At 45.4% G+C, this 27,671-nt stretch overlaps 1 protein-coding gene and 1 non-coding gene across 2 annotated transcripts; both read left to right on the plus strand.

Moving 5' to 3' along the window:
- Positions 1-2,342: 2,342 nt before the first annotated feature.
- On the plus strand, positions 2,343-27,582 carry STC1 (stanniocalcin 1). Its single transcript, XM_035139928.2, has 4 exons — positions 2,343-2,472; positions 9,459-9,601; positions 14,417-14,628; positions 25,964-27,582. Exons 1-4 carry the CDS (start codon positions 2,355-2,357, stop codon positions 26,232-26,234), a joined length of 744 nt encoding a protein of 247 aa, XP_034995819.2. The 5' UTR covers positions 2,343-2,354; the 3' UTR covers positions 26,235-27,582.
- On the plus strand, positions 20,004-20,075 carry TRNAC-GCA (transfer RNA cysteine (anticodon GCA)). The gene has a single exon. It is a non-coding gene; the product is annotated as a tRNA-Cys (tRNA).
- Positions 27,583-27,671: the final 89 nt, after the last annotated feature.

Here is a 27,671-nt window from a genome sequence, read left to right on the forward strand (position 1 = left end):
GGTCTTGCTGGATTCTAGCTTCCATCATTCCTGATTATTGGCCATGCTGCTGTGGCTGATGAAGGTTGGAGTCCAATAACACATGAAGGTCCATGGGTTCTCCTCATCTCTGCTCTAGGCCATTCACTGTGGTATATTTGCACATAGGTTCTCTTGGTTAAAGATATGCTAAGAAGCCATCATTGTCCTATGATGCGTTCCCCATAGCGGCAATATGGGAAACGGCAGGCTGAGCACTGCCTTAGTGTTCATCAACCTTCATTGTTGTTTCAAATGTGCACTGGAGACAAGATGCACTAGATTTCTGCATGCAGTGTGGATGCTCTGCCACTGATTACAGTCCTTCCCCCAGAAGAAGAGTCAGGTGTATCTTCTTCCAATGTATTGTTGAGTAACTGATCAGTTAACTCTGGATAGACAAGAAAAGGGCTAGGTTTTTCAAAACAAATGGCTATTCCACTATTATAGAGCATGGACTGCTGGATAGCTCAGCTGGTACAGCATGCAACTTTTAATCTAAGGGTCGTGGGTTTGAGCCCCACATTGGGCAAAAGATTCCTGTATTGCAGGGGGTTGGACTAGATCAGGCTTCAACCTCGGCCCTCCAGATGCTTTGAGACTACAATTCTCATCATCCCTGACTACTGGTCCTGTGAGCTAGGGATCATGGGAGTTGTAGGCCAAAAACATCTGGAGGGCCGAGGTTGAGGAAGCCTAGACTAGATGATCCTTGGAGCCCCTTCCAACTATATGATTGCATGATTCCATTTTTCAGCAGATGGAATGCTACTGAAATACATGGAACCTAACCTTATTAACTCACCTGCACCTGTGGGATTTCTGCCATCAGTTTACACGCCCTGCATTTACCCACCTATCCAAATGAACACCAGCAGTCTATGAAATTGTCATTACCATGGAAACAAAATCCGATTCAACAGCAGCAACTTATTGCATCATGTTTCTCTCTCTTCTGGAATTTGTGTAGTAGTGAAATGGGGAAGCCATGATTATTTTAATCTACCAGCCTAGCAGGTTCCTAAGTTCATTGGCATGCATGTCATGGTGATCTCCAGGCTATTTGGCAGAGTCTTAACTATTTGAAATAATTTTCTCTTTTTTTACAAAAACTATCTTTGGGGGACATTTTATACGAGGGAATTTAGGGAGCTGCCTTACACTGAGTCAGACCATTGATCCATCTACCTCATTGTTGTCAACACTGATGGGTGGAGACTCTCCAGGGTTTTTCCCAGCCCTACATGGAGATGCCTAGAATTGAATCAGGTAGCTTTTGCGGGCACTTGCTCTACTACAACCCTTCCCTTGATTTTGTGAGTTTTGTTTAAGTCTTGGCAGTGCCTTGCACTGCTGTGGCGATTCTCCGTGGAAATGAGCTGCCACCATACACAACTGTTTGGGGGCAGCCTACACATAAGAGCTGTAATGTGTACAGCAGGTATCTGCATAAAGAGACAGAAGGCTGGTTCAGGCATGTATGTTCCCTGCTTGATGACTGCAAAAATCAAGGAATGATTTAACGGGCCATCACAGGTAGCACACACCGTAGAGAGAACTTCCATATCACTGCAGAGAAAATGATTTTCAGTGTACAGACATTCCACCATCAGTCATCAAGGGTTGCTGGTTCATACATGCATGTTTATCAGCTGATCACTGCAGTCTCAAGCAATCATCTGTATGTGTGGTATTGAAGTTACAGCCTAACTTACCTCACAGGATTGTTGTGAGGATAAAATTGAGGGGGTGAGACCCATATGCACCACCTTCAGCTCCTTGGAGGAAAGGTGAGATCGAAATGGAGCCACAGGGAGTTTACTGTTATGAATTTTTTGGTCTTTAGAGCCACTGAGTTCATAGTATGCAGCTTGAGTTAAATTCTTCCCCCAACCACCTCATCAAAATTCATGTTCCTTCTTTTCTTTTGGTTAATATTCCTCTTTGGCAGGTTCTTTTAATGGGCTGGAAAAAATTCTTCCTATGAAGTTCCAGGCTTCCTGTGCTTGAATGAGCACTGCTCCCCATTGGCTGCCCATCGCGCTCCTGATTGGCTCTTGAAGTTGGAGGTAGGGGTGGGGAGGGGGAAAGAACCTCTCAGGGTGGCTATAAAAACTCCAGGTTGGTCACCTGCAGCGAATAGGAGTCGGAGTCCAAGTGGCTTTTACGGACTCGGCGCGTCAGTCAATCGGTTGCTCATTTCTCAACCCCCGTCCGCTGCCGCGCACTCTGCTGCGTCCGCGCTCCGCGTCTTCGTTCCAGCTCGAGAGGTGGCCAGAAAGCGAGAGAAGACCGGGAGAGCCCGAAGCGCGAACTTAGCGGAAACTTAGCACAGAATGCTCCGAAAGTCCGCGGTCCTGCTGCTGCTGGCGGCCGCTGCTGCTGCGACTTATGAAGTGGAGCAGAATGACTCCTTCAGCCCCAGGAAGGCCAGGCTGGCCGCGCAAAATTCAGGTACCCCTCTTTCCTCCGCGCGCCCATCGCCTTTGCAGGCTCACTTTGGCCACAGACGCAGGCGGGAAGTTCTCCTGCGCAAGCCGCTGCCCCACTGAAAGAAGGGACGGGAGCTGTGTGCAAGAGGGGAACTTGCGCAGGAGAACTTTACGCTGGGTTAATATGCCTCCTGCTTCTCTCCCTCTCTTTCTGCCGCTGTTTCACAGCCGAATGAATGGGAGGAGAGCCCTCGCTCGTTTCAGGAGCTGGTGTAGTGATCCTAAATGCGGGGTAGTCCACTTCAGCCATAGCGGAGACCTCCAGTCTTCTTGGAGAATTGAACTGAAGCAGAATGGTTCACCCATCTCCAAATTAAGCACCATTCCCTAGCGAACACTTCATGCCTCTGATGAATTGCGCCCCGCCCCCCAAACAGCTTATGCTAGAATTAAATTGGCTGGTCTTCAAGGTGCCCCAAGACTTTTCGTGATGTTAGCTGCAGCAGATTAACAGAGCTAACATACTACTCTGAAAATAGAAGGATGGTGTGTATGCACCATATACTTAAGGCGTTCTCCCTGCCCTCCCCCCCAAAAAAGAATCCTGAGAAACAGGGTACTGGGAACTGTAGTTCTATGAGGGATAAACTACAGTTCCTAAGATTCTTTGGGGGTGATGTGTTTTAAGTGGATGGTGTGTATGGAGCCTTAATAGCTGTACTGGGAGCAGAGTACCCAATGTAACCCACATCTGAAAATCTACACCTTCCCTTTCTGGCTTCTAACTTTTAATCCTCCCTTGCTCTGCAGTCAAATCAGGAATTCTCATGTTGCATGTTACCAATACAGTCTTAAAACAAGTTAATTCCATTTGAGAAATGGGCCGTATATGTTTTGCTAACTTATCCATTGCTGCAAGTAATCCTAAAACTAAGCACTTTTGAAAAGGCGAAGGTGTTGGCTGCTCCTTATGCTTCCAATGCCGGCAGGCATCACTTGCACCCATTTAAAATAAAGACATTTATACTCCTCTGATTTGACACTTGCCAAGAGAGGCTGCTATTTCAGATCTGCAAGACTCTGCAGCACAGTTCTAGGGTATTTGCTCAATTTCCTTTTGTACTTGGTTGCTATAGAAACAAAGGGTCTCAGTTATTCCACTGTGCCTAAAACAATAAGAGCCCTAATATATATTAAACATGCTAAGTGCCAAGTTATAACCTGAATCTATGAAAACATAGTTATAAAATGAGTTGTTTTATTCATTCATTCATTAAATTTCTATGCCACCCTTCATCCAAAGATCACAAGGCAGTTTGCAATATAAAAACACAAAAATACAAAACATAGTAACAAATAATAACCACCACCCCACACACAGTGTATTTATTTATGAGGATAGTTAGGAATGGTTTGCAGAGAGCTTTGTCTTATCAAATAGTTATCTTTCTTTGCATATAAGTTAGCATTGAAACATACAGTGTTCTCATTTAAAAGGTACCCACGACAAGATGCTACACTTGACTAGAAATTAACGAGCTTTTTCACTAGGTTTCTAAAACTACTGTCTAAAATCCCCTGCGAAATAGCATCCCAATTTTTTAAAAGGCCTGGTTTGCATGTCATTCCTAACATATCAGGCAAAAAGTAACAGATCTCCCTTTGCATGACTGAGTAGAAATTCAGCTTGGAGAAAAATGTTATACCAATTTACCAGCAGGCAGGGGAGAAATCTGGTGGGTTGTCAGCCAGCTTCTGGAAGAAAATTGTCCTGCTGACATATTTAAATAGTTCAGTCTTGTGCACAAACTCTGGCAGCTCTTCCTAGGGTCTTTATGCTGCTCTACTCGCCTCCATGAGCTTAACTACTGGGATTTAACTACATTTACTGCATTCTACTAATTTTCCATCAAGGAGCTCAAGGGGATTACATGGTTTTCTCCCTGTACCCCCTCAACAACCCTGTAAGGTAGGTTATGCCCAGAAATGACTAGCCCAAGGTCACTAAGTCAGTTGTATGGCTGAGTAGGGATTTAAAGCTGGGTTGCCTCAATCCTAGTCTGACACTTCAACCATTTCACCACCGTCAATGTCTGCAAAATCTTAACTGGAGCCTTACACTCGCCTTAGTGGGATTAGAAAGCCTGTATTAGTGACAGCTTTTCAAACTGGAGTTGAAAGATAAAGAAACATTTCTCCAAAATGCTTACAGTGGTAAGGTAAGATTAGACTCTGGGTTTATGGTTCCCCCTTTAAATGAGAATTTAAATAATAATTACTATCAAATGTGGCAAGCCAGCTTGCTGCATCTGGAAGCCCTGTGCTCATCCCATCAGATGGCCTTTCTGCTTCAAAGTCCTTTCCTGATGGCACCATTGGGTCCTTATTTAAGCAGATGGACATGTTCACAGTGCATCCCGTTCAAACATCCAACATGATTTGGAAGCGTCAGAGCCTGCTGCTTCAACAACTTCTCTATGTGGCTGATGAAGGTGATCACCTGTTATGAGCCCATGTGCTGGTCCACTGCTCTTAGCCACTGAGCACCCTAAGGCAATGGTAATTTGCCTCTTTCGATATACTGTACTCATCCCATGCTTCTTCCAGCTGTGCACTGCAATGCTCAGCTGCCAATTCCATGACACCTCCACATAGAAAGCAAACAACGTAATGAGTGTAGAATGCATTATCTATTTTTAAATGTAAGGGACTGCAGTTTCCTATATTTAAACTGTTTGTGTGTCACACCAGAAGCATGGGAAGTTCAATTTGGAACAGAAAGGATAGTTGTGCAAATTGACCCCCTTCTGTAGGGATTCTTTAGGCTATGTTATAAAATTTATACCATAATACAGCTGTTTTAGATGGGAGGTTTGAGGCATCATTGAGGGTGACTGAATTTAAAGCAGGTAGAAATGTCCATTAGGAAGTTCTCCTGAACAAAAATAGACAAATCCTTCCCACCCCACTAAAAGATTAGCACTGACAGGTCAGAAAACATAACACTACCTGCTCAGTTAGCAATTGGAAGCCTGGGTAAGTAAGAATCATAGAATCTTAGGGTTGGAAGGTACTCAAGGGTCATCTAGTCCAACCCCATGCAATACAGGAAAAGTTTCAGCCTGGTGCCAAAAAGCAAGCAATGATGGCACCATGTGTCCTTCTCTGGGGAGAGCATTCACATCAAGATAGTCTGGGTCCAACAAATGCAAAGTAGCTCCTCTCCCTACATGAAGCCCTTGGTCATTAAGGTTAGTGTCAAAGGCCCCTTGGAGCATCAGCCCGTTGTTGGCAAGGTGAGGAATGAGGCCACAGTTCCTCCAGAATTACCTTCTGATCAGCAGGTTTGTGTTTTCAGGAGGTGAGTTAAGGCGCCTTCTTTTATTCTGGAATGCTTGTAGTTTTCTGTAAGAGTTGGAATGCCATCAGGTGTGGCTGAGGTTCTGTGGTGGTTTTTATTTTATTTTTCTATGCATCTCAGAGGTAATCCTGGTTTTTACAAAGAGTGGGGTGGTGATTTATTACACCCCCTGCCCATCCAACCAGGTTGCTCCAGTTGGGATGTACATATTTGACAGTACTTAACAGCCCCCAAATGGAGGAGAAAATAACTTCAGTTTACATATAAGGACAAAGCTACTCAGTATTTACTTTCCGAAACATTATTCAAACTAGAGCACAGCCATCCTTCAGAATTTGCACTTCTCCAAATTTTGCAATGCAGTTCTCCAGCATGTGATGTGCATAAGAATGTACCTAATATAGTGTGCATATTGGCGGAAATTGCTTTGCAAACTGAGTTTATTAAGCAAATTCATGTCTAAAATATGCATAGGGAAACTTGGCACATGAAATACTGACTAATTTCAAACTGATGTGTAAATGTGGAGAACTTAAGGTTGGAAAAATGAGAAACCAAAATTAGCACAGTCATCCATTGCTACCCAGAAACAAAAGAGGGACAGCACAACATTGTAGCATGGGTTCAGAAACGCATTTCCAATCAAGCATTACATAGAAACATGCCCATTATGTATCCATTGCAGCCACACCTTTAGCCCATAAAATGCTAGGTATTCCTCTGTGCCTCTTGGCATCCTATCCTTGAAAAGTTTACTGGCATGCCACCCAGAATTTTAGCAATAATTCAAAAATGCTTTTTCTATGAATAATCTCTCCCTTGTCTGTATGTTGACTTGGAATGGGAAATTACCATTTTCCTATACATGCAGAAACACACTCACGCTACATTATACAGTTTAATCACTGGAATGAAGTTGGAAGCCAACAGTCCCATACATGTCTACTTAAATGCAAGCCCAACTAAATTAAATGTGACTTAAAGGTAAAGGACCCCTGACCTTTAGGTCTAGTCGTGACCAACTCTGGGGTTGCGGCGCTCATCTCACGTTATTGGCCGAGGGAGCCAGCATACAGCTTCCGGGTCATGTGGCCAGCATGACTAAGCCACTTCTGGCGAACCAGAGCAGCACACGGAAACACCGTTTACCTTCCCGCTGTAGCGGTGCCTATTTATCTACTTGCACTTTGATGTGCTTTCGAACTGCTAGGTTAGCAGGAGCTGGGACCGAGCAACAGGAGCTCACCCCATCGCAGGGATTCAAACCGCCGACCTTCTGATCAGCAAGCCCTAGGCCCTGTGGTTTAACCCACAGCGCCACCTGGGTCTTATTCCCTGGTAAATGAGCCTAGGATTACAGCCTTAGTGAGCATAATGGCCATGTGTGTCTTTTTAACTGATGTAGCACATAGTTCATAAACTCAGCCCAAAACTCATTGAGTGGCCTTAAGCAAGCCATTATAGAATGATAAGGAGTAAGGAATTGGATCTGGCAGGCAGGTAGACAGAATCCTTATCTCCCCACCCCCTTCATGCCAAGCTTGACAGGGAGTGGGGTCACCAACCACATTATGTCACATTGACCTCTATTTTTGACTGCAGGGGTTGAAATCAAACTGTGCAGGCAAAGGCACAGTGCTATTCAAGCCCTGGTAGTCAGCTGGTAAGCAGTGCTAGCAAGCCCCATTTTGGTGCAGTTGACTCTTTACTCACCCCACATATATGACATCAGTGTAGGGCGGGTAGGTATGGCTTGGTCAAATGAGGAGGCCTGGCAAGGCCTTATGAGGCCTGTGTGGTGGCATTTCCCCACTCCTGACTTAAGGATTTGTGATGGTTGCATTGGAGTGAGAGTCTGGGTGGGCCAAAGTGTCCTTTGGCACCTCCTTTCTCAGAATTGTCTTCATACGCAGCCCCTTTTCCTGGCTGCTTCTTGAGTAGAGGTGAGGCAGTGACACCCACTCAAGCAGCTCAGCTGGAATGAACTGCCATTTGGCTGCTCATCCACCCTAGAATTGTCTTGCAGTGGCCATGACAACCCAACTTTGCCTTTCTCCTCCTCCCTACCTGTCTGTCTTTACATTGCAATGGCTGCTAAACTGTGAACTGTTAAAATAAAATGTGAAGTTTCTTAGGTGCATCGGCAGTAAGCTGATATATCAAACTAGCAATGTCTGGAAATAGAACTTTGGGGAGGGTGTTTCTGTACATAAGGTAAAGGTAAAGGGGCCCCTGACCATCAGGTCCAGTCGTGTCCGACTCTTGGGTTGTGGCGCTCATCTCGCTCTATAGGCCGAGGGAGCCGGCGTTTGTCCGCAGACAGCTTTCCGGGTCATGTGGCCAGCATGACAAAGCTGCTTCTGGCGAACCAGAGCAGCGCATGGAAACGCCGTTTACCTTCCTGCTGGAGCGGTCCCTATTTATCTACTTGCACTTTGATGTGCTTTCGAACTGCTAGGTTGGCAGGAGCAGGGACCAAACAACAGGAGCTCACCCTGTTGCAGGGATTCAAACCGCCGACCTTCTTATCAGCAAGCCCTAGACTCTGTGGTTTAACCCACAGCGCCACTAGGTTTCTGTACATACTAACCATTTTGAATGTGCAGTTGTAATAGCCCCAAAGTCTGACATTCATTGCTTGTTGGAGCCTGTGTCACATTGCAGAACTGTAACTGTGTGCTTGTTTCTTCCTGAATTGTGTTACATTGCTACAAACAGTAGACTTATGCTAAGGTTCTTGTTGCAATAAAAATGTTTTGCTATGTTAATAGTGACACAAACACACAAACTCCTCTCCACCATTCTCACTATGGCACCAGTGTGGAAAGGTGAGATGGGAAGGTTCATCTAATGCAGCCTTTTCCAACTTGGTTGAACCACATCTGGCATGGCCAAACTTGGCCCTCCAGATGTTTTTGGGACTACAATTCCCATCATCCCTGACCACTGGACCTGTTAGCTATAGTTTCCATCATCACTGACTGGTGGGCTGACTGGGGCTTGTAGTCCAAAACAGCTGGAGGGCACCAGTTTGGGAGTGACAAATCAAATGTTTATAAAGTGGCATCATAATTGGGGTGGAGTCTTCTCGGCTTGGTTTGTAAAATGAAAGCACCAGAAACTTTCATTTTCTTGGCAGTCATGCTTTCCAACTTGGAGTCCCTAAAACCAGTGATGCTATGAGGGCTGGACTTCAGGGCAGGAATCCACTTCGCCAAAATGAACAGCATGTCTGACTTACTGTGTTTGTGATGAATAGGCACCTGTGCCTTCAAGAACTTAGTTCAGTGTCACCTGTCACCTGTGGTTCAACTATCCAATTATGCACTAAGACTTTTTGGGATGGTGCCCTCCTGGTGTATTTCACACACACACACACACAAAAAGGCTTGATGCAGAAAATGTACTCTCCAAGGTGCTGGAAGCTGACTCTTGCAGCAAAAATGCATTTGAGGTGTGGTGGCTTAGCTGTGGGTGCTTGTTAAAGGTGATATGTAGAATGTGCACACTCCAAGAGGAAAGCAATGACTTAACAATTGCTGGCAAATGCCTTCAATTGAGTTGAAAGCTGCTATGGAAACATGAGGCATGGCAGAAGTCTGTATTAAGATGGACTCTCCTTCTCTCTACCCCCTTCTCTTTTGCAGCTGATGTGGTGCGGTGTTTAAATAGTGCCCTCCAGGTAGGATGTGGTGCTTTTGCCTGCCTGGAAAATTCCACATGTGACACAGGCGGCATGTATGACATCTGCAAATCCTTTCTCTACAGTGCAGCTAAATTTGACACTCAGGTACAGTATCAGCCTAACCCCTTTTCCCTTGCAGCTTCCTTGCTGATGGACAGGGGAAGAACGGCCAGGGCTCCGTGGTGGTGCAATGCTTTCCATGCAAAAGGCATCTCCACTTAGAGATAGGAAAATCTCCTGTCTGAAACCCTTGAGAGTCTCTGCTAGTCAGTGCAGATCAGTGGGTCCTCCAGATGTTGTTGGACTCCAGCTCCTATCAGCCCCATCCAATATAGTCAATGTTCAGGGATGATGGGAGTTGTAGTCCAGCAACATCTGAAAGGCCACTGGTTCCCCTTGGTAAAGGTACTATTGAGCTATATGAGCCCAGGGGTCTGCGTAGGAGGCAGCTTTCATTGACTCATATGCCCCGGGGTGTGATGCTGCTGCAGCCAGTACTATTGTATTGTACATAAGTTCTCAGAATTCACCTGTCTTCATATAGTGCAGCTGATGGAGAGCAGGCTTGGCTTGGCTGAGACAGCCTTACAGGCCAAACAGGGAGGCCTCAGTGGCCAAAATCGACTTTTGGGCTGGAGCCTCTGAACCCGCCTTACAACAACTACAGATATCAAATGCAATCTTAAAAAGAAGCATTCTCTTACTCCACAGAAGGAAATGCTTCTTCTAAGATGCTGGTTGGTGTGATGCATGTGTGCATCCTCTTAAAATGAAGTGTCTTGTTTTCTTTAAAACAGGGATAGATGATGTTGGTGTCAGCTTCCCTTGGCCCCAGCCAACATGGCCCACAACTGGGGGTGCATACATAATTTTATTTGTATATGGCCCATTTTGTTCTTAAGCCTGGTGCAGTCCCAGCAAATAAGGGTCGTAGCTCACTGGCAGATAGCTCCCCCAAAGTCCAAGGTTCAATCCCAGTTGTCTCCAGGTAGATCTGGGGAAGAATCCAGCCTGAAGTTCTGGAAATCCACTGCTGGTCAGTTATCCATGATGCTGAGCTGCAACAAAGCTGCTGGTTGCACGAAGAGCTTCTTATTGTCCCTTGTCCCTTAAGCACCTATATTTTAAGTAGCTGCAGATATGTCAGGTGCTTCATTTGCTGCAAATATGTGATAACTTGTACCCAGAGGCAGTTTATTCAGTTGTTGTTGTTGTTGTTTTAAAAAAACATTTTATTATCACAGTGGATATATTCAAGTGATGGGTTGGGAATAGGGGGTCCATTCTATGACAGTACATTTTCCACTCACTGTGTGCGAAGGCTTGGCAGAGGATGTCTTGTGGGGTGGAGAATCAAGCTTCCCTTTCAAGAGGAAACAAATGTTCTTTTCACACAGCCGCTCCTACTGTGGGAGCTGGCAGGGAGATGTGCTGTGCCAGATCAGCCTGACATGACTTGCACTTCTCTTTCCTAGGAGGCTAGGAATTAGAAACTTGGCACCTAACCCACCAAGTGTAGAGCCCTGGCCATCCCTGCCATTGGACAAGGTGGAGTAGCTTTCCTTAGGCAGGAGATTTTAAGATACCAGTAAATAAGAACACCAAAGTGGCAAATATTAAAGTTCATTATTATAGGGCAGGCACGTCCAACAGGTAGATCGTGATTAGGGCCTTGTCAAGCATGTCGGGAGCCCTGGCGCCGTGGTGCGGAGATCGCTCCGGGGCGGGCGCAGTGCTCAGCGCGGTTCCCCCCTGCTGGCCCGGCGCCCTGGCACCCCGTGCCACCCAGCCTATCCCTACAGCCGGCACTGATTGTGATCTACCAGTAGATCACTGGACGTCTGTGGTAGATCACTGGCAGATCACTGGCTTACGAATGTGTTCAGAACGCATTAAATTCATAAGTAGAGGTACCACTCTATATCCGTGGGGTAGAAGATTACTGACAGGGGATGCCTTTGGAATTCACATAACCCCTGTTCTGAAACAGCTATTTTGGCTGCCAGTTCCTTTCCAGGCCCAATTTGAGGTGTTTAAAGTCTTAAAAGGTCCCAACTTTCGGAGAGACTGTCTCATTCCTTTCAGGTGATAAGATCAGCTGAAGAGGGGGGCCCTCTTGGTAACTCCTCCACCCTCAGACATTCACAGGGGGGTGAAGTCCAGGAGAGGGCCTTCTCTGTGGCAGCCCCTAAGCTGTGGAACTCCCTCCCCACAGAGATGGGTGTGACACCATCATTATACAGCTTTCATGGTATGCTTAAGTAAGTGTTCTCAGCATGCACCCTATTCCTATGACCAATTTAACTGCTTTTAATATTTACTTTTAAATTGTTGTAACCTACCCTGGAACTTGCTGATAAATGGCAGGTAAAAAAAAATTAATAAAAGATCAAAATGTAGGAAGCCATTTATACTAATTTTGCTTCAATGTTCTCTCCTCAATAATTTGTGCTATGTGGCTATACTACATGGTGTGGTCTTTTCTTTTTACATGCAATCCCCAATTTGTGTGGGGGTTGCAATTCTGGGCCCCCACGTGGGTCAGCGGAATGTGTGTAAGCCTGCCCCACCCCGTTATGCCTCGTTACGTCCCCACCCTACTGCGCCCCCTTTTCCAGCCGCTTCTGGGTTGTGGCGAAGCCAGTGTGAGCCATCATGCTGCATGCATGGAGCAAATGTAAAATAGTTGTTGCATGTATTTTATTTTATTATCTACAGATATGAAAGAACTAAACTCACTGTCCTTTGGTTGCTCCCTGATCAGGAAGAGCTTGAGGGTGGTTTCTAGCCTTCTTGGTGATGGATGCACAACCTTATATAACTGAATCAGTTGACACAATCTGTATCCCAGATTATGAAAGAGAAAGCTTGTGCAAGCAACTTCTACAGAACTGTTGAAGGGGAGCTTTTATTTTGTCCTGATTTTGGATGTTAAATATGTATTGTTAGCTGGCTTCCATAGATTTTTTTTAAAGAGTTTCATTGTGCTGGCTTTGGCTAGTGCAACAATTTAATTTTATTGACTTCTAAAAGTATAACTTAGATTTCTGGCGAGAGGGTCAGTGACATTTTAGTTGCTTCTCAGAACATCCTTGCTTCTCTGTACATACATGGCTTTTAAGTCCATGTAGAAATATGCAAACTCCATCTCTTGTTGTTACTGTAGCAATAATAGTATTTTATTATCATTTCAGAACCAGAGCTCTTTTGTTACCTCTGGATCCCATTAATCTGGATCCCTCCCATTGTTAACTGCATTTTTATCCTGCCTTTCCTCCAAGGAGCTCTGAGCTGCAGGCATGGATCTCCCCTTCCCCTTCCTCCCCTCACAACAGCACAGCCTTCTGAGTAGGAAGCCTTAAACCAAGTCAGACCACAGGCCCATCTAGCTTTGCATTGTCCTCACTGACTGTTAGCAGCTTGGAATGGTTCTCTCCAAGCCCTACCTAAGGGTGTCAGGATCCCTCTGTGTGCAATGCTGATGCTGTACCCCTGAACTACGGTACTACACTGTAGACAACCACAGTACCATATGGACCTGAAAGGGCTGGCATGACTATTAAACAAAAACAAAAACATGAAGGTTGGTTCCATGATGTGGGCTTGTCTTGGGAACAGTCAGGTCAGCAGCTGAATTTATGGCTTAAGCCAGGCATCCCCAAACTTTGGCCCTCCAGATGTTTTGGACTACAATTCCCATCATTCCTGACCACTGGTCCTGTTAGCTAGGGATCATGGGAGTTGTAGGCCAAAACATCTGGAGGGCCGCAGTTTGGGGATGCCTGGCTTAAGCCGTTTACTTATTAGAGCACACTCTGTCACAAGAAGATCTCTAGGTGTGGAGCAAACCAAATTAATTGGTTTATTCTCAGCTTGGATTATCAATCCACCCCTCCCTGTCTGGAAATCTGTTGTGAAATTTAACTCTGTCTCCAACCTGAAATTGGCTCAGGGCTCCTCTGCTCTTCTGCTTGTCCCTAAAAAGCACAAGTCTTTTTCCACTTGCCCCAGGCTTTCTAGGCACAGGTCAGAGTGGTGTTGCCTTTCCCTGGCTGCTGCAATTTAGTGCTAAATCATAACAAACAGCAACCCACAAAAGAAACCCAATTGCTGTTTGTTCCGATTCCATGCTAAACTGCAGGCTTTCCCAGAGGAAAATGGAAGCGTACATGAGCCCTCAGTGTTGCCAAGTAAGCTTTGTATGTACTGATGTTTTAGTTACAGTTACCATTATACATGCTAAGGGTGAATTTGGTTTTCTGAATTCTCCGTAAGTAGCCAAAACAGCACCACCCATGAACAGCAGGCTTAGGGCAAAATTCAAGTTGGCAAAAGTACATAAAAAAATATTTATATGGGGTGAACCAAAAAGGGGGAAGGACTGGTGAATATGGGAGGAGAACAGGAGAGGAATGGAGTATCTTGGGAGAAGGCATTGCTGGGTGTCCAGAATGCTGAAATGGAGTCATCCACACTGGCAGGGGCAGAGGAGAAATTCAGTCTGGTTTGCATTTAAGGGCAAATCTACCAAACCTGCACTTCCCAAAATAAAATGCAAACAGAAACTCTGCTGTAATTTTAAAATTAACACTTCTCTGAATTTTGCAATGCAGTTCTCCAGGCAAACAATATGTGCAAAAATGCATATATTCGTAAAAACATATGTGCATATGTATGTATAGGGAGAAATTAGCACTAAAATGCTTCTAAATTTTTTGAGAACTTAAAAAAAACACCTCTTGAACTGGAAATGTGTAAACCTGGAAAAAAAGAGAAACTAAAATCAACATTCGCCCATTGCTAACTGAGTTTCCCTCCTGAGGATCATTAATTACATGTGACAAAAGCATAGTCTACAGTAAAGATTCATACTCCTGTTCTTTTAACCTGGTCACTTACACCCTTACAATCAATTGGCAGGGGAAAGCCTTTGTGAAGGAGAGCTTGAAGTGCATTGCAAATGGCATTACGTCCAAAGTGTTCCTTGCCATTCGGAGGTGCTCCACATTCCAGCGAATGATTTCTGAGGTGCAGGAGGAATGTTACAGCAAGCTGGACATCTGCGGCATTGCAAAAAAGAACCCAGAAGCAATCACGGAAGTCGTCCAGCTTCCAAGCCACTTCTCAAACAGGTAGGCTTGTTTGTGCACTATAAAAGACATGAGTACACTTGTTGAAAAAGCATGTTCAAGTCATGGTCAGGGATGAGGGTTAACATGGCTGGGCACCTGCCACATGCCAGGGGTTCCACTTGCAAGAATGGACTTGCTTTAGTTGGTAGGCTCACTAGGCCATGCATTGCTTATGAGGGTCTATGGACCCTCCAAAAACTGGCGCTCACCCTGGTTCAAGTTGGGTTGATTGTGATGGTAAAGTTTGGTGTGGAAAGAGGACCAGGTCCACCACTGGAGCTCCTGAAGGTAAAGGCAATATGCAAATGAATAAACTAAAGCTGTTCCACAATAAGTTGAAGGATGTTCAGTGGTAGAGCATCTGCTTTGTATGCAGAGGCCCCAGGCTCAACCCCCAGCATATCCAGGTAGGGTGAAAGAAAACTGCTTGTTCAGAAATGCTGTTAGTCAGGGTGAATGGCAGTGAGTTTTATGGACAAGTGTGGCTGTCATTCTGAAATGAAATTCCTCACTGCTGTCTTGCTGACTTGGTGTAAGGGAACTCATGGTCTTTATGTGATTGTCTTAATCCTGCTAAAATTGTGAGGATGTAGCTAGGGAGGCAGCAATTTCTGCAATAGGGGGAGGTAAGAAGCCTCGGGGCCTCTTCCAACCTGCAGAGCTCAAGTGACTGAAGGGGGGGGGGAGTCCTTCATGCTGCTGGAAACAAAACCAACAGAATTTCCCAGCTAGTAAATTGACACAAGTTTTCCCAAAGCAATCCTGCTTTCTCAGATGTCCCCAACAGAAGCTAAGCATGAACTAGATGGCACTGCAGTTAAACAGGAGGTCATTAAAAGGTCAGGGCACCTTTTCCATGGTTAGTCTTGAATGGTATCTGAAATGGGAGAGAAAAGATTGACATGTGGATATGTGTACTAGGCTAAAACATTTTTAAAAGACTCCCATTTCACAATTTTATTTCAAGCAAGGCCTTCTTTGCTGAAACGTTGCCTTGTATGATTTCAGGCCGGACTGCTCTACTGTACTGGAGTCTGCTTCAGGAAGGGGGAAAGGCTTGTTCTCTCTGCGAGTTATTTGTTTTAAAGACTTACAGCCCAATACCATGGTGGGGTGCAGCATAAAACTGCCACTAGCAAAGCTTAAACAGCAGCAGGGGCCTCTAAACATGGCAGAGAAGACTGAAGCAGTCACTCATTTAGAAACCTGAAAGTCCTAGGAGTGGGGAAGCTTTGGCCGTTCACATGAAGGGCCTTGACTGCTGAATGTATTGATTGGGGTTGATGGGTGTTGAAGTCCAATAGCACCTGGAGAGCCCAAAATTGCTCACCTCCATTCTAGGTACACAGGTACATGTTTACTTGATGCTGAAATGACAACAATGTCAGTTCCTAACACACCTGTATGGGGGCGGAAAAGATTCTCAGGCAAAAGGCTGCATTTTCTTGCAAGGCTGCAGGCAAAAGCAGGTGGATCAACTAATATTCATTCTCGTACCTTGTACAGCAGGCTAGTTTCTGCACACAGAAGTCACACACCCCTCTGTATCCTCCCTCCAGACAAGGACAAAGCCTTATCAGAGTCCAGGGGCACAATCCAGTCAGAGAAACACGCAAGAAGGGTGTCAGGCAGGTCAAGTGCATGCTGTGATCTGGGGATAAGGGGCATGGCCTGGGATGAATTCCAGTGGCCAGTAGAGAGGTCCAGAAGGCTACATTTCCCTGCTGTAAGGCAAGGGAAGGTAGTGTATGACCTTCTAGAGCAGGCATCCCCAAACTGCGGCCCTCCAGATGTTTTGGCGTACAACTCCCATGATCTCTATCTAACAGGACCAGTGGTTGGGGAAGATGGGAATTGTAGTCCAAAACATCTGGAGGGCCGAAGTTTGGGGGTGCCTGTTCTAGAGGTTCCTAGACTACAACTCCAATCTTCCCTGACCATTGGCTGTGCTGGCTAGGGCTGATGGAGTTGGAATCAGAGTCCAACAACCACAAAGAAGACTCTGTCCCATGTCATCATCAACCAAACCTGCTGATCAGAAAGCACAGACAGTTGGTTATAGAGGGGGCACTTCTTCCGGTATTCAGGCCCTAAACTATTTGGGGCTTTAAAAGTAAGCAGCAACACTTTAAATTGAGCTTAGAAGTGGATGGGCAGCCAGGGCAGTTGTTTAAGGAAGCAATGTAATAAGATCTCTCATGGTGGTACCTGTCAAACCTCTGTCACATGCATTATTCACTCAGTGAAACTTCTGAGTTGTCTTCAAGGGCGGCCCCACATGCCGTGCATGGCAGTCATTCAAACAATAGCTGATCACAGCCTGGGCCACTGCAGCCCTGCTAGGAATACTTGTAGCTGCTGAACCAGCTGAAGCTTGGAAAGGACTCTCCTTGCCACTGAAGCCATCTGGTCCTCAAGCACCCTCAAACTATGTACCTGTTCCTTCAAGGGAAGTACAGCCCTATATTCCCATATCCAGGAATTGGTTTATTGGCCCCCAGTCCAGCCCATTAGCATATCAAAGCACCAATTCAGCACCTTCACTGCCTCACATGACTCAGATGACAAGGTGAACTAGATATTGTTGGGCTGCAACTCCTGTAATTTCTGGCCTTTGACCATACTTCCTGTTGGGACCACATGCTCACTGTCTCTGGCCTCTTCCAACTGGCAGCATTTCTTTGGGGATCTGGACAGGGGAGTGAGTTCGCACAGGGACAGGAACCTGAGGAAAGGGCAGAGCAAGAGGAGGGCTGGCAGGAGAGCAAACCAGAAAGCGGTGCAAGGGCTCTGAGCGAGGCGGAGGGGCTTAGGGATGCTACCGGCATGTGCGCAGGAGAGGAGGTGTCTGAAGGTACTGCAGCAGGGGTGGTTTCGGAAGTCAGGGCAACGAGGAGGCTGTTGAGCAGTTCAGGAGAGGGGCCTGGTCCCACTCCCTCCCCTGAGGTCCATAGACTGGGAAAGCGTCAAGAGCAAAGGAGGAAACGAGGCGGGCCGAAGTTGTTCTGCTGGCATAGATCGAGACGCACGCCAGTTCCGGATTCTGACTCGGAATAGGTGGTCATGTCTTTCTGAACTCTGAACTGTACATATGCATATAGTATTAAATTCTGAAAAGCCATCCCTGAGTCTTGGTGGTCTTTGGTCGTGGGAAGCTGCACACAGGGCCAGCGCGTCTATTTAGGTGAACTAGGCCGCTGCCTAGGGTACCAAAATGGAGGGGGCTCTGGCCAGCCTGCCGGCCGCCGGCCACCACCCCCGGTGCCGCCTCCACTGCGCCTGTCACCTGTTGAGCGGCTTCAGGCCGCTCTCCTGAGGCGCACGCTTGCCTCCGGAGAGCGGCCTGAAGCCGCTCAACAAGCACAGCTGACAGGCGCAGTGGAGCCGGCGCCAGGCTCGCGCTCCCCGCGCAAAGCGCAAGCCTGGGGCCACCTCGCCGTGCCTCTCAGCTGTTTTTTATTTTATTTTTATTTTTTATTTTTATTTTTCTACTTTTTAGTTTTTTCTATTTTCTATTATGTTTTCTATTTTTATTATTATTAATTAATTAATTAATTTGGGGGGGGGTGCCAGAAGGTGATCTCGCCTAGGGTGCAAAAAACCCTAGCACCGGCTCTGGCCGCACACCAGCCCTGACACTACTCAACCAGTAATGCTGTTAAGTAATATAAGACTCCCGGCTTAATGGTCTGTTGGAGAGAACTTTAGATGGTGTTGTGTATTGTGGCAATATTTATAGTTTTAACTTGTTACTGGTGAACCTCCCAGAGAACTTGTGTTAAGTCAGCAGGTGGCATGGAAGTGTTGTAAGTAAATGAAGTAAACCTCTATTTTTCACCTGCCTTCCCAAATGTGATAAGGGCCAATATTTGGGGTAGGGGATGTCCTATTCTTGCTCCTCAAGCTCCTGCCCTCAAAGCACTGCTGTTTTTAGCCTTGTTGTCTTAGAACTTTTGGGGTGGGATTGAACCTGGGACCTCCTGCATGCAAGGCAGGTGCTCTGCTGCTGAGCTATGCACACCCTCCGTTTGGGGTGCCTGCATACGGTGAGTTGATAGGGTGTGCCAATAAGTACAGTAAAGTGTATTGGCATAGCTAGAGGTGTAGATTATCGGTGAGAAGATTGAGTGGGCTGTTCTTTCCCCTTTTTTAAAAACCATCTCAATCCTGCACCAAGGAAAACAAATTCTTAAATTATGGGATTCATAGAAGTGGCAGAACTGGTTACATTTAAACAAACCAATTCACTCTGGTTTAGCTAGCCATGAAAGAAGGCAGGCAAAGACCGTAGGGTTCAAAGGTTCTACGTTGTGTTGACCATGTGAACTTTTTCTGAGCCATTCTCCTGGCTTTGGCAATTTCACCATGCATTCTCTACAGAGTTCTTAGCCATTCATATGATTCTATGATTCATAGGTCTGGGATTATCATCATTTTCTAAAAATTGAAATCCCAAGGCTCAATGCAAGCTATGTTTGCAAAGGAGGAATCAGGGGCACCCACTAAAGTGAGGGAGAGCTCTGTTTAATGGCTAGATCTGCTCTGTCTCATTATCCAGCGCTAGGTAGTCTGAAGCTTGTTTTTAGAGCTGCAGTGCAAATTGACCCTCAGCCCCAGCCAGCTTGGTCATGGATGGTAGGACAACTTCATCAACACCATCTGGAGGGCCACAGGTTCCCCACTCCTGTCTTATATATGCAGGTATTATATATAGTTGTTGCAAAGCTATTGCATTATATAGGTATTGGTTGCAAAGGACAGCTTTTAGGAGTGGCTTTGTCTTATGGCTTGCTTCAAGCAAACAAATCATTCTGTCATTATCTTGATACTCAGCTGGAATAGTTCTTGCTCTGTCTAATTTATCTGTTGCTCAAAAGCATTTCGGTGTTGGAATTCAGGGTCCTGTCTCCCTACCCATCATCTGTTCTCTAGTTCTTCTAGGAATGTTCCCCCAGAAGTTGCAAATAGCTGTCTCACTGTGGATCTTCATTTCACCATGGCTCTTGCTGTCTCATATTAAGTATATTTTGGCTTTCCATTCTTCATATTGTAAACTGCCCTGTGATCCTCAACTGAAGGGCAATATATAAATTTAACAACAACAATAATACTTTTATTATTTATACCCCACCCAACTGACTGGGTTGCCCCAGCCACTCTGGGTGGCTTCCAACAAATTTAAACACAGTAAGACAGCAAACATTAAAAACTTCCCCATACAGGGCTGCCTTCGGATGTCTTCTCAGTAATCGAACTTTATTTCAGTCACAGCCAGCATAAGATAAAACATACAGATAAACTGAACACATAAGACTTAAACAGGTAAGGGATAAAAAAACTAGTAGTTAAAAGATGATTATATCATGCATAACACAGGGGATATAGCTCAGTGGTAGAGCATTTGACTGCAGATCAAGAGGTCCCCGGTTCAAATCCGGGTGTCCCCTCGTTCTTTAGGGACCCAGGTGGCGCTGTGGTTAAACCACTGAGCCTAGGGCTTGCTGATCGGAAGGTCGGCGGTTCGAATCCCTGTGACGGGGTGAGCTCCCGTTGCTTGGTCCCAGCTCCTGCCAACCTAGCAGTTCGAAAGCACATCAAAATGCAAGTAGATAAATAGGAACCGCTACAGCGGGAAGGTAAACGGCGTTTCCGTGTGCTGCTCTGGTTTGCCAGAAGCAGCTTTGTCATGCTGGCCACATGACCTGGAAGCTATACGCCGGCTCCCTCGGCCAATAATGCGAGATGAGCGCGCAACCCCAGAGTCGGTCACGACTGGACCTAATGGTCAGGGGTCCCGTTACCCTTTTATATCATGCATAACTTAAAAAGATAAAAACAAGGACAAACGGTTAAAAGTGACTATAAGGGAGCATGACGGAGCACAGGTCTTGCATTTTGGGCCTCGTTTGTGGTGCAAACCATCCTTTAACAAATATCCATCATGGCAGCGCAAAATCTAGCAACCGAGTATGTAACATCTGCATTTTCATCTTGAAGTAGCAGTTGTTTTGTGCAACCTGGAAATTTACACAGCACAGGCAAGGTGAATCTAGATCTTTCCCATCATATGCCACCTGATCCTTCTTAACTGAAAATGGCAGGAATCAAGCCCTGGGCCTTTCGTGTGCTAAGCAAGTGTTCCGCCACTGGCTGGGAGTGAGGGATGCTGCAGTCCACCACATATGGAGGGCTGCAGGTTCCCCATCTCTGCTTCAAGGCTTTTTTTGGAGTCACAGGTGGTTTGCTTTGTCAGACTATTGAAAGTGAATACAGGAGAAGCTGCTTTCAGTTTGGAAGTTGAATCCTTTTGTCTGTCAAGCCATCAGGTTTTAGAATAGGGTCCTTTGCCAGCAAAGTATGTAGAAAATTGCCAAAGTCTTACTAGGGGAGGAATCCCTCTCTTCGGTAATGGCATCTGGGAAATGAGCCTGAAACCCCATGCAAGAAATTCACCAAACACACTGCTGGACCCTTGAATAAAGAAACCATAGATTTCAGTAATCTGGATTCACTCCCAGAACCAGCATTTATTTTTGTTTTTTTAAACTATTTCCTGCTTTATAAGGTGCCCAAATGCCAGAACCGGTTTAGGAGATTTTTCTCCAGGGGTGGAGAACACGAGACTTTCCAGATAACGCTGGACTACAACTCCCATCATCCCTGACCATTGGAACAAGAAGGGACAGAGCCTCCAAGCTGTTGTCAACTAATGAAAGTCTCACCTTGGCGTGCACTCCTATTTCAAAGTCCCTGTTTATTCTGGAGCTGCCTGTGCAAGACTAAATGCATAGGACTACTCTGCCGTTTGTGGGTCACAGAACAAAGGAAAGCACAAAAGAATCATTGGGCGCAGATAACTAATAATTGTTAGCATTTCTGTGGTGCTTTCAGGTGCTCAAAGTGCTTATCATGCCTTGATGGTAGGGGCAGAGGAGAAATTCAGTTCAGTACATGTTTAAAGGTGAATCTGTAAAATCTGTACAGCTTGTTGGATTTTTTGAATAGTCAAGTTACTTTAGAGCCGGTCTAATGTAAATACTGTCTGTTTAAGAGAAACAGGTGCAGGTGATTTCTGTTAATTGCCCACAGGCGTGGGCTCTGCTTCTTGTATATAAGGCTCTGCCAGAAAGCCTTCTGTATCTCTTAGTTAGATCTTTCAGTTTGATTCATCTCTAAGTAGATCACTCTCTCAGTTGTTCTCAGTTTAAGAGATTCCAAGTTGAATCTTAGTAAGAGAGACTCTCAGTTTAAGAGATTCCTTAGTTGAATCTTAGTATGAGAGTTGCTTAGTTATAATGCTAGTTTGCTTTTAATTCTTGGGTAGTTTAATGGGAGTTTTGTGGGAGTTTGTGGGAGGTTTGGAATGGGTTGAAGGTTGGAATGTTGCTAAGAGAGAAAGCATTTATCTTTAGTTTAAAGTCTCTTTAGAGTCGGTTTCTATTTCAGTTAAAGAAACCCAACTGTTTATATTTTCATCTGCATACTTTTACAAGTGTGCAGCTAGTAAGGGGTTTCATATAAGGGAGATAATTCCCTACACTCTTGGTGGTGTTTTCTTAGCCAGGTCAACTTCTGACTGTGTATACTCTGCGTGAAGCGTACTTTAAAGGGCCGCTGTAAAACTGGGATATATGATTTAGGTTAAGCAGGTTTCAATATCCAGTTTTCTCCAATATTATTCTTATCATATATATATATTATTTCCAATACAGCTATCCTTCAAAATTCACACTTATCTGAATTTTTAGATGCATTTCTCCAACCAAACAACTTTTGCAAAAATCCATATACTAGGATTGTGAAATAATAGTGGGGGAAATGCTTGCAAGAATGTGTACATTAGTCAAAACTACATATAAAATGTGTTTTAGGCAAAATTAACATTAAAACTATGGTAAAATTTCATGAAGATGGTAATTTTAAAAAACTGATGTGAAAATATAGAGAAGTAAACTTAATACTGGAGAATTGAGAGAAACCAAAATTGACAAATTCACCCATCCCTTGTGACTACTGAGCAGGTGTTAAACTCAAGGTCCTCTTAAGCCACTGCACTGCACCAGTCTCTTATTGACTACGATTGAGTAAAATCTGGACTTCTGTCATCTGTTTCAGCTTCCAGCAGCCACTCCTCAGCTCAAAAATGCAGCAAGAGCATTCTTGAATTGACCAGTTGCATGAACTCTCAAGTGTTCTTTTGCATTTATTTCCTGTGTATGTAACTGAATGAAAAAGTCACATTGACTAGAGCATTAATTTCATTTAAAAGTTTCTTTTTTCTTTTTTCTAGTTAATTCAGAATTGATTCATTCCATGCTTAAAGAGGTTCTTAGTATCTTGTGTGAAAACCTTCTTTCTCTAAATGAAAGATGTCTTGCATTTCTGGAGCAGTTATTGTAGGGCAGGACAGAATAGTTCAGATTCCTAAAACTCCACTGTCTGGCTCTTTGGAAGCAGACTCCAGGAGTTCTATGAAGCAGTTCCCTCCACCCCCCAGTGGCTGGAGTCTGCAGAGGTTGATCTGGTGGGAGGAAAGATGATGCCCAAGATTAGCTTCACCAATATGGTTCTGTCCTTCAGATGCATGGGGCTGCCTCTTGGGAAACTGCCCCCTGTGTGTTGCAGCCATGGACCAAACTGGATGTTGCCCTATTTTTGCAACTAGCAACTGCAACAATAGCTTTTTTAATTATGTTTGTCATTTATTGTATTTATTGCTCACCTTTTCACAAACTTCTGCAAACCAACTTACAAAAATGATACCAACATTAAAGCCAAATATAATCATGGAGCCTCCCTCATCCCACCCAGAGTGCAAATAGCAGGCATCTGGGGCCAAATCTGAATCAGGCCTTCACAAGGTGCAAATGATCAAAGCTGCTCTTTGTAACAGAGAATGCTCCATTAAGGTCTATAAACAATGCCCCACCAACCTGAGCCAGCTCCCACCTGCCTTCCATCCAGTCCAGGGGGTGACAAAGCCTATCACCTTCCTCCTCCTCTTCCTTCTTTTAGTCTATGTTTTGCCCTTGCAGAAGTCAGCAGAGAGATGGATGGGGGCAAAGCCAGAATTAGTTAGCTCTGTCTATTAGTGCCTCCAGTTTCACCTGCCATTGGCTTCAACAGCTGTTGGTCTTCCTGCCTTGTGCCTTACTAATCCCAATGGGCCAGTCTCCACCGTCTGTATGCCATGGTCCTGATCTGCCCTGCACCTGAAATTGCTTCTCAAAAAGGCATACAGTACATGAGGTTGCTAATTGCATGGGTGGGGGGGGTGTCTAGTTTGGCTCTACATTTCAATGACAACTGCATGTAAGAAATTCCTAGTTAGCTAGGTTCTAGTTAGGGACACAGGGAATGCAAAAGGCCACCTCATGAGAGCATTCTGCAGACGGGGAGCTATGTTAGAAATGGCCCATTCTCTGAGAAAACTGGGCAGCACGGGAGAATGGATGGAATCCTTTGAGGAACCAAGAGACCTTTGCATTGAGAAGCTAGTGCCATATAATAGCTGAGAGCCTGAGTTGTGAACTCTGCTGCTACAGTCGTACCTCGGGTTACGAACAACTCGGGTTATGAACTGCGCAAACCCGGAAGTATTTTTGGCCGCGATCGCGGTTTGCGCGTGCGCGGTCTGCACGTGCACAGAAGCACGGAAATAGCGCTTTGCGCATGCGCAAAATGGCGGTTCGGGTTACGAACTTTTCAGGTTACGAACTGCGACCCAGAACGGATCGTGTTCGTAACCCGAGGTACTACTGTAATTGCAGCACAAAGAGGGGGGATTTCCATTAGGGTTGTGGCCGGGGTGCAAATGGTTAAACCTCCCCCTTCTGCATATTATACTTGAAATCAAAATTGCCTTCCATCTAGGGTTCATTTTTTAAAAATCCTCTCACATGGCTACAAGCCAAACAATTATAGTGATGTGAGGGCTCAGCCACACTTTTGCATGGACCCAAGCAGTTTTCCACTGGGTCTGGGCAGTTTTGTGTTTGCCCTGCATCTTTTCCCTGGAAAACAAACACACTTTACCACTGAATCGGAAGAAACATCAACCCCCCCAGAAAACCTGATCACCATTTGGTCCAATTCAGCGGTAAATCGTTGGTTTTCCTGGAGGGAAGTGGCAGGACAAGCGGAAGTGTGGGAGAGTCCTTAGTTAGGCCCTGATCAGTGCTGTTTTTCTAGAGCAAGAGTTGCTGGAGCTCATCCTGAGCACCTCCTCTCTTCTCTTATTATGGCAATGGTGCCCACCTGAGAGGTGTCGGAACTGAGTTCCGGCTGAAAAAAAAGCTCTTGCTCTGATACTGAAGTTTGTGGCAGAGTGCTTGTAAACATTTTATTGAAGGTCCTGTGTAAGTGTCTGGAGGTGGTTGGAGGATGGATGGCGGCTAACAGATTGAGGTTGAATCCTGACAAGACAGAAGTACTGTTTGGGGGGGACAGGGTGTCAGGCAGGTGTGGGGGACTGCCTGGTCCTGAATGGGGCAACTGTACCCCTGAAGGACCAGGTGGGCAGCCTGGGAGTCCAGCTGTCCATGGAGGCGCAGGTCAATTCTGTGTCCAGGGCAGCTGTCTGCCAGCTCCATCTGGTACGCAGGCTGAGACCCTACCTGCCCACAGACTGTCTCGTCAGAGTGGTGCATGCTCTAGTTATCTCCCGCTTGGACTACTGCAATGCACTCTCCGTGGGGCTACCTTTGAAGGTGACCCGGAAACTCCAACTAATCCAGAATGTGGCAGCTAGACTGGTGACTGGGAGCGGCTGCCGAGACCACATAACACCGGTCTTGAAAGACCCACATTAGCTCCCAGTATGTTTCCGAGCACAATTCAAAGTGTAGGTGCTGACCTTTAAAGCCCCAAATGGCCTCGGCCCAGTATACCCGAAGGAGCATCTTCACCCCCATCGTTCGCCCTGTCATCCAGCGCCGGTGGCCTTCTAGTGGTTGTCTCACTGCAAGAAGCAAAGTTACAGGGAACCAGGCAAGGGGCCTTCTCAGTAGTAGCTCCTGCCCTGTGGAACGCCCTCCCATCAGATGACAAGGAAATAAACAACTATCTGATGTTTAGAAGACATCTGAAGGCAGCCCTGTTCAGGGAAGTTTTTTAATGACTGATGTTTTAATGTATTTTTAATCTCCTTGTTGGAAGCTGCCTAGAGTGGCTGAGGAAACCCAGCCAGACGGACAGGGTATAAATAATATATTGTGGTGGTGGTGGTGAAATAATGCATATGAAGTTCTTTGGTGTGGTCCAAAATGCCACACAAATGCTTTAATTGTGTTGGTGGGAGGAAATATGAACAACTAACTGTCTGATCTTAACACAGGTATTACAACAAGCTTGTGAGAAGCTTATTGGAATGTGATGAAGAGACGGTGGCGACCATAAAGGACAGTTTGATGGCAAAAATCGGTCCGAACATGGCCAGCCTTTTCCACCTCCTGCAGACAGATCATTGTGCCCAAATCCATCAGAGAGCAGACTTCAATCGGAGACGTATCACTGAGCCTCAGAAGCTAAAAATCTATTTCCGAAATCTGCGGGGGGAGGGGCCTGTTCAGTCCCACATGAAACGTTCTTCCTCAGAGAGTGTGTGATGTTCATTGAGAGAGTGAAAGTGTAGGGCAGCCTTCACCAACCTGGTTTCCCCCCAGGTGTTTTGGACCTCAGCTCTTGGGTGTTGTAGTTCAAAACAGCTGGAGAGCACTAATTTGGTGAAGGCTGGTGTAGGGAATCCAAGCTCTACCAAAGTAGGAAATGTACTTCTTCTTTTCCTTTAGCATTAATAAACACCAGAAATTTACTGTAATTGATTTTAAGGAACACTGAGCTAATCTACACATTCAAAACAAATAATGACATGTGGTCTAGTCCTCCTAGGACTGAGCTGCTTCATTGTGCAGATAGGAGAGTTTCAAATTTAAAGCACAATTGCTTGGATCCACCAAAGTCCTCCTCAATGTAGCCCCACTGAAATTAAGGTGCCCATTGATTTCAATGTGTCTGCTCTGGGTAGGAGCTACAGCCCATAGATTTAACACACTTAAAAACAACAACTAGCATATCTCAGAAAGCTGTTCTAGGACCATCTCCATTGACCCCTGGGCTTTTCATTGACAAGGGGTTTGTGAATTTTCCCTGCTCATCTCTGCCAAGAAATACAATCCCCTTATCTGCATTTTGAAGTGGTATAGTCCCAGGAAATTTATCATATGTTTGAAATGAATGTATAGACCAGCCTCTGGAAAACAGGTGGGTTTTGGGGTGAGGGGTAGGGTATGGTGAGGATTTATTTTCTTTTGCTATCTTCAGACAAGTTGTATGGACCTGGGATTTCTGGTTGGGGAGGGGATCCCTTAATTCCTGAAATGGAAATACGCTCTTTTCTTTCCACTCACCTTCCGATAAAGAAATCAAATGAATCTGGGGTTTTCTTGAATGCAATGTTAACAGCACTTCTTCAGCAAACACCAAACTATCACTGTACTGTAGCTCAAACGCCATTGCAGTTTGTGCAGAGAAGGAATGAAGTAAACTGTTGAAGGCTAAATTCTGCTGAACTAAGTTGGCAGATAAATGGTGGCAAGTCAAAACTACAGCAGTTGCACAGTCTATAGATGTCAGTTGGGAAGTCTTCTTATGAATGGTGCTGGCCAAGGGCAATAGGGGTGTCCTATCTGAGCTTATGGCCTCAGTGTTGTGCTCTTAATTTTCTCAAGCCTGAAGTTCCCTTAAATGCCTGATTTATATCAAAACTTATTTTGAGTACTTTGTTGACCCTAAAGCAGGAAGGGGGCACCTGTGATCTTCCATAAGTTATTTGGTTCCTGCTCACATCAGCTCCAGGCAGCTGGGGATGATGGGAGTTATAGTCTAAATGCACATTTAGGACCGCAAGTTCCCCACTCCTGCCATAGAGAGAAACCCATTGCAACAGTTGCTCACCTGCACACACCATCTGAATGAAGGTCACCAAAAACAGGTTTATCTATAATAGGACAGCCAAAGTTTTTCAGATGGGGGGGGGTGATTCT

Source organism: Zootoca vivipara, chromosome 15, assembly GCF_963506605.1.
Source record: "Zootoca vivipara chromosome 15, rZooViv1.1, whole genome shotgun sequence".
Lineage (NCBI taxonomy): Eukaryota > Metazoa > Chordata > Lepidosauria > Squamata > Lacertidae > Zootoca > Zootoca vivipara.

What these genes read in the sequence shown, in the direction of transcription:
- STC1 (XM_035139928.2), top strand. Translation starts at nt 2,355, where the DNA reads ATGCTCCGAAAGTCCGCGGTCCTGCTGCTGCTGGCGGCCGCTGCTGCT. An exon ending in GCTGGCCGCGCAAAATTCAG is followed by an intron (nt 2,473 to 9,458) that starts GTACCCCTCTTT and finishes TCTCTTTTGCAG; the next exon opens with CTGATGTGGTGCGGTGTTTA. An exon ending in CCAAGCCACTTCTCAAACAG is followed by an intron (nt 14,629 to 25,963) that starts GTAGGCTTGTTT and finishes ATCTTAACACAG; the next exon opens with GTATTACAACAAGCTTGTGA.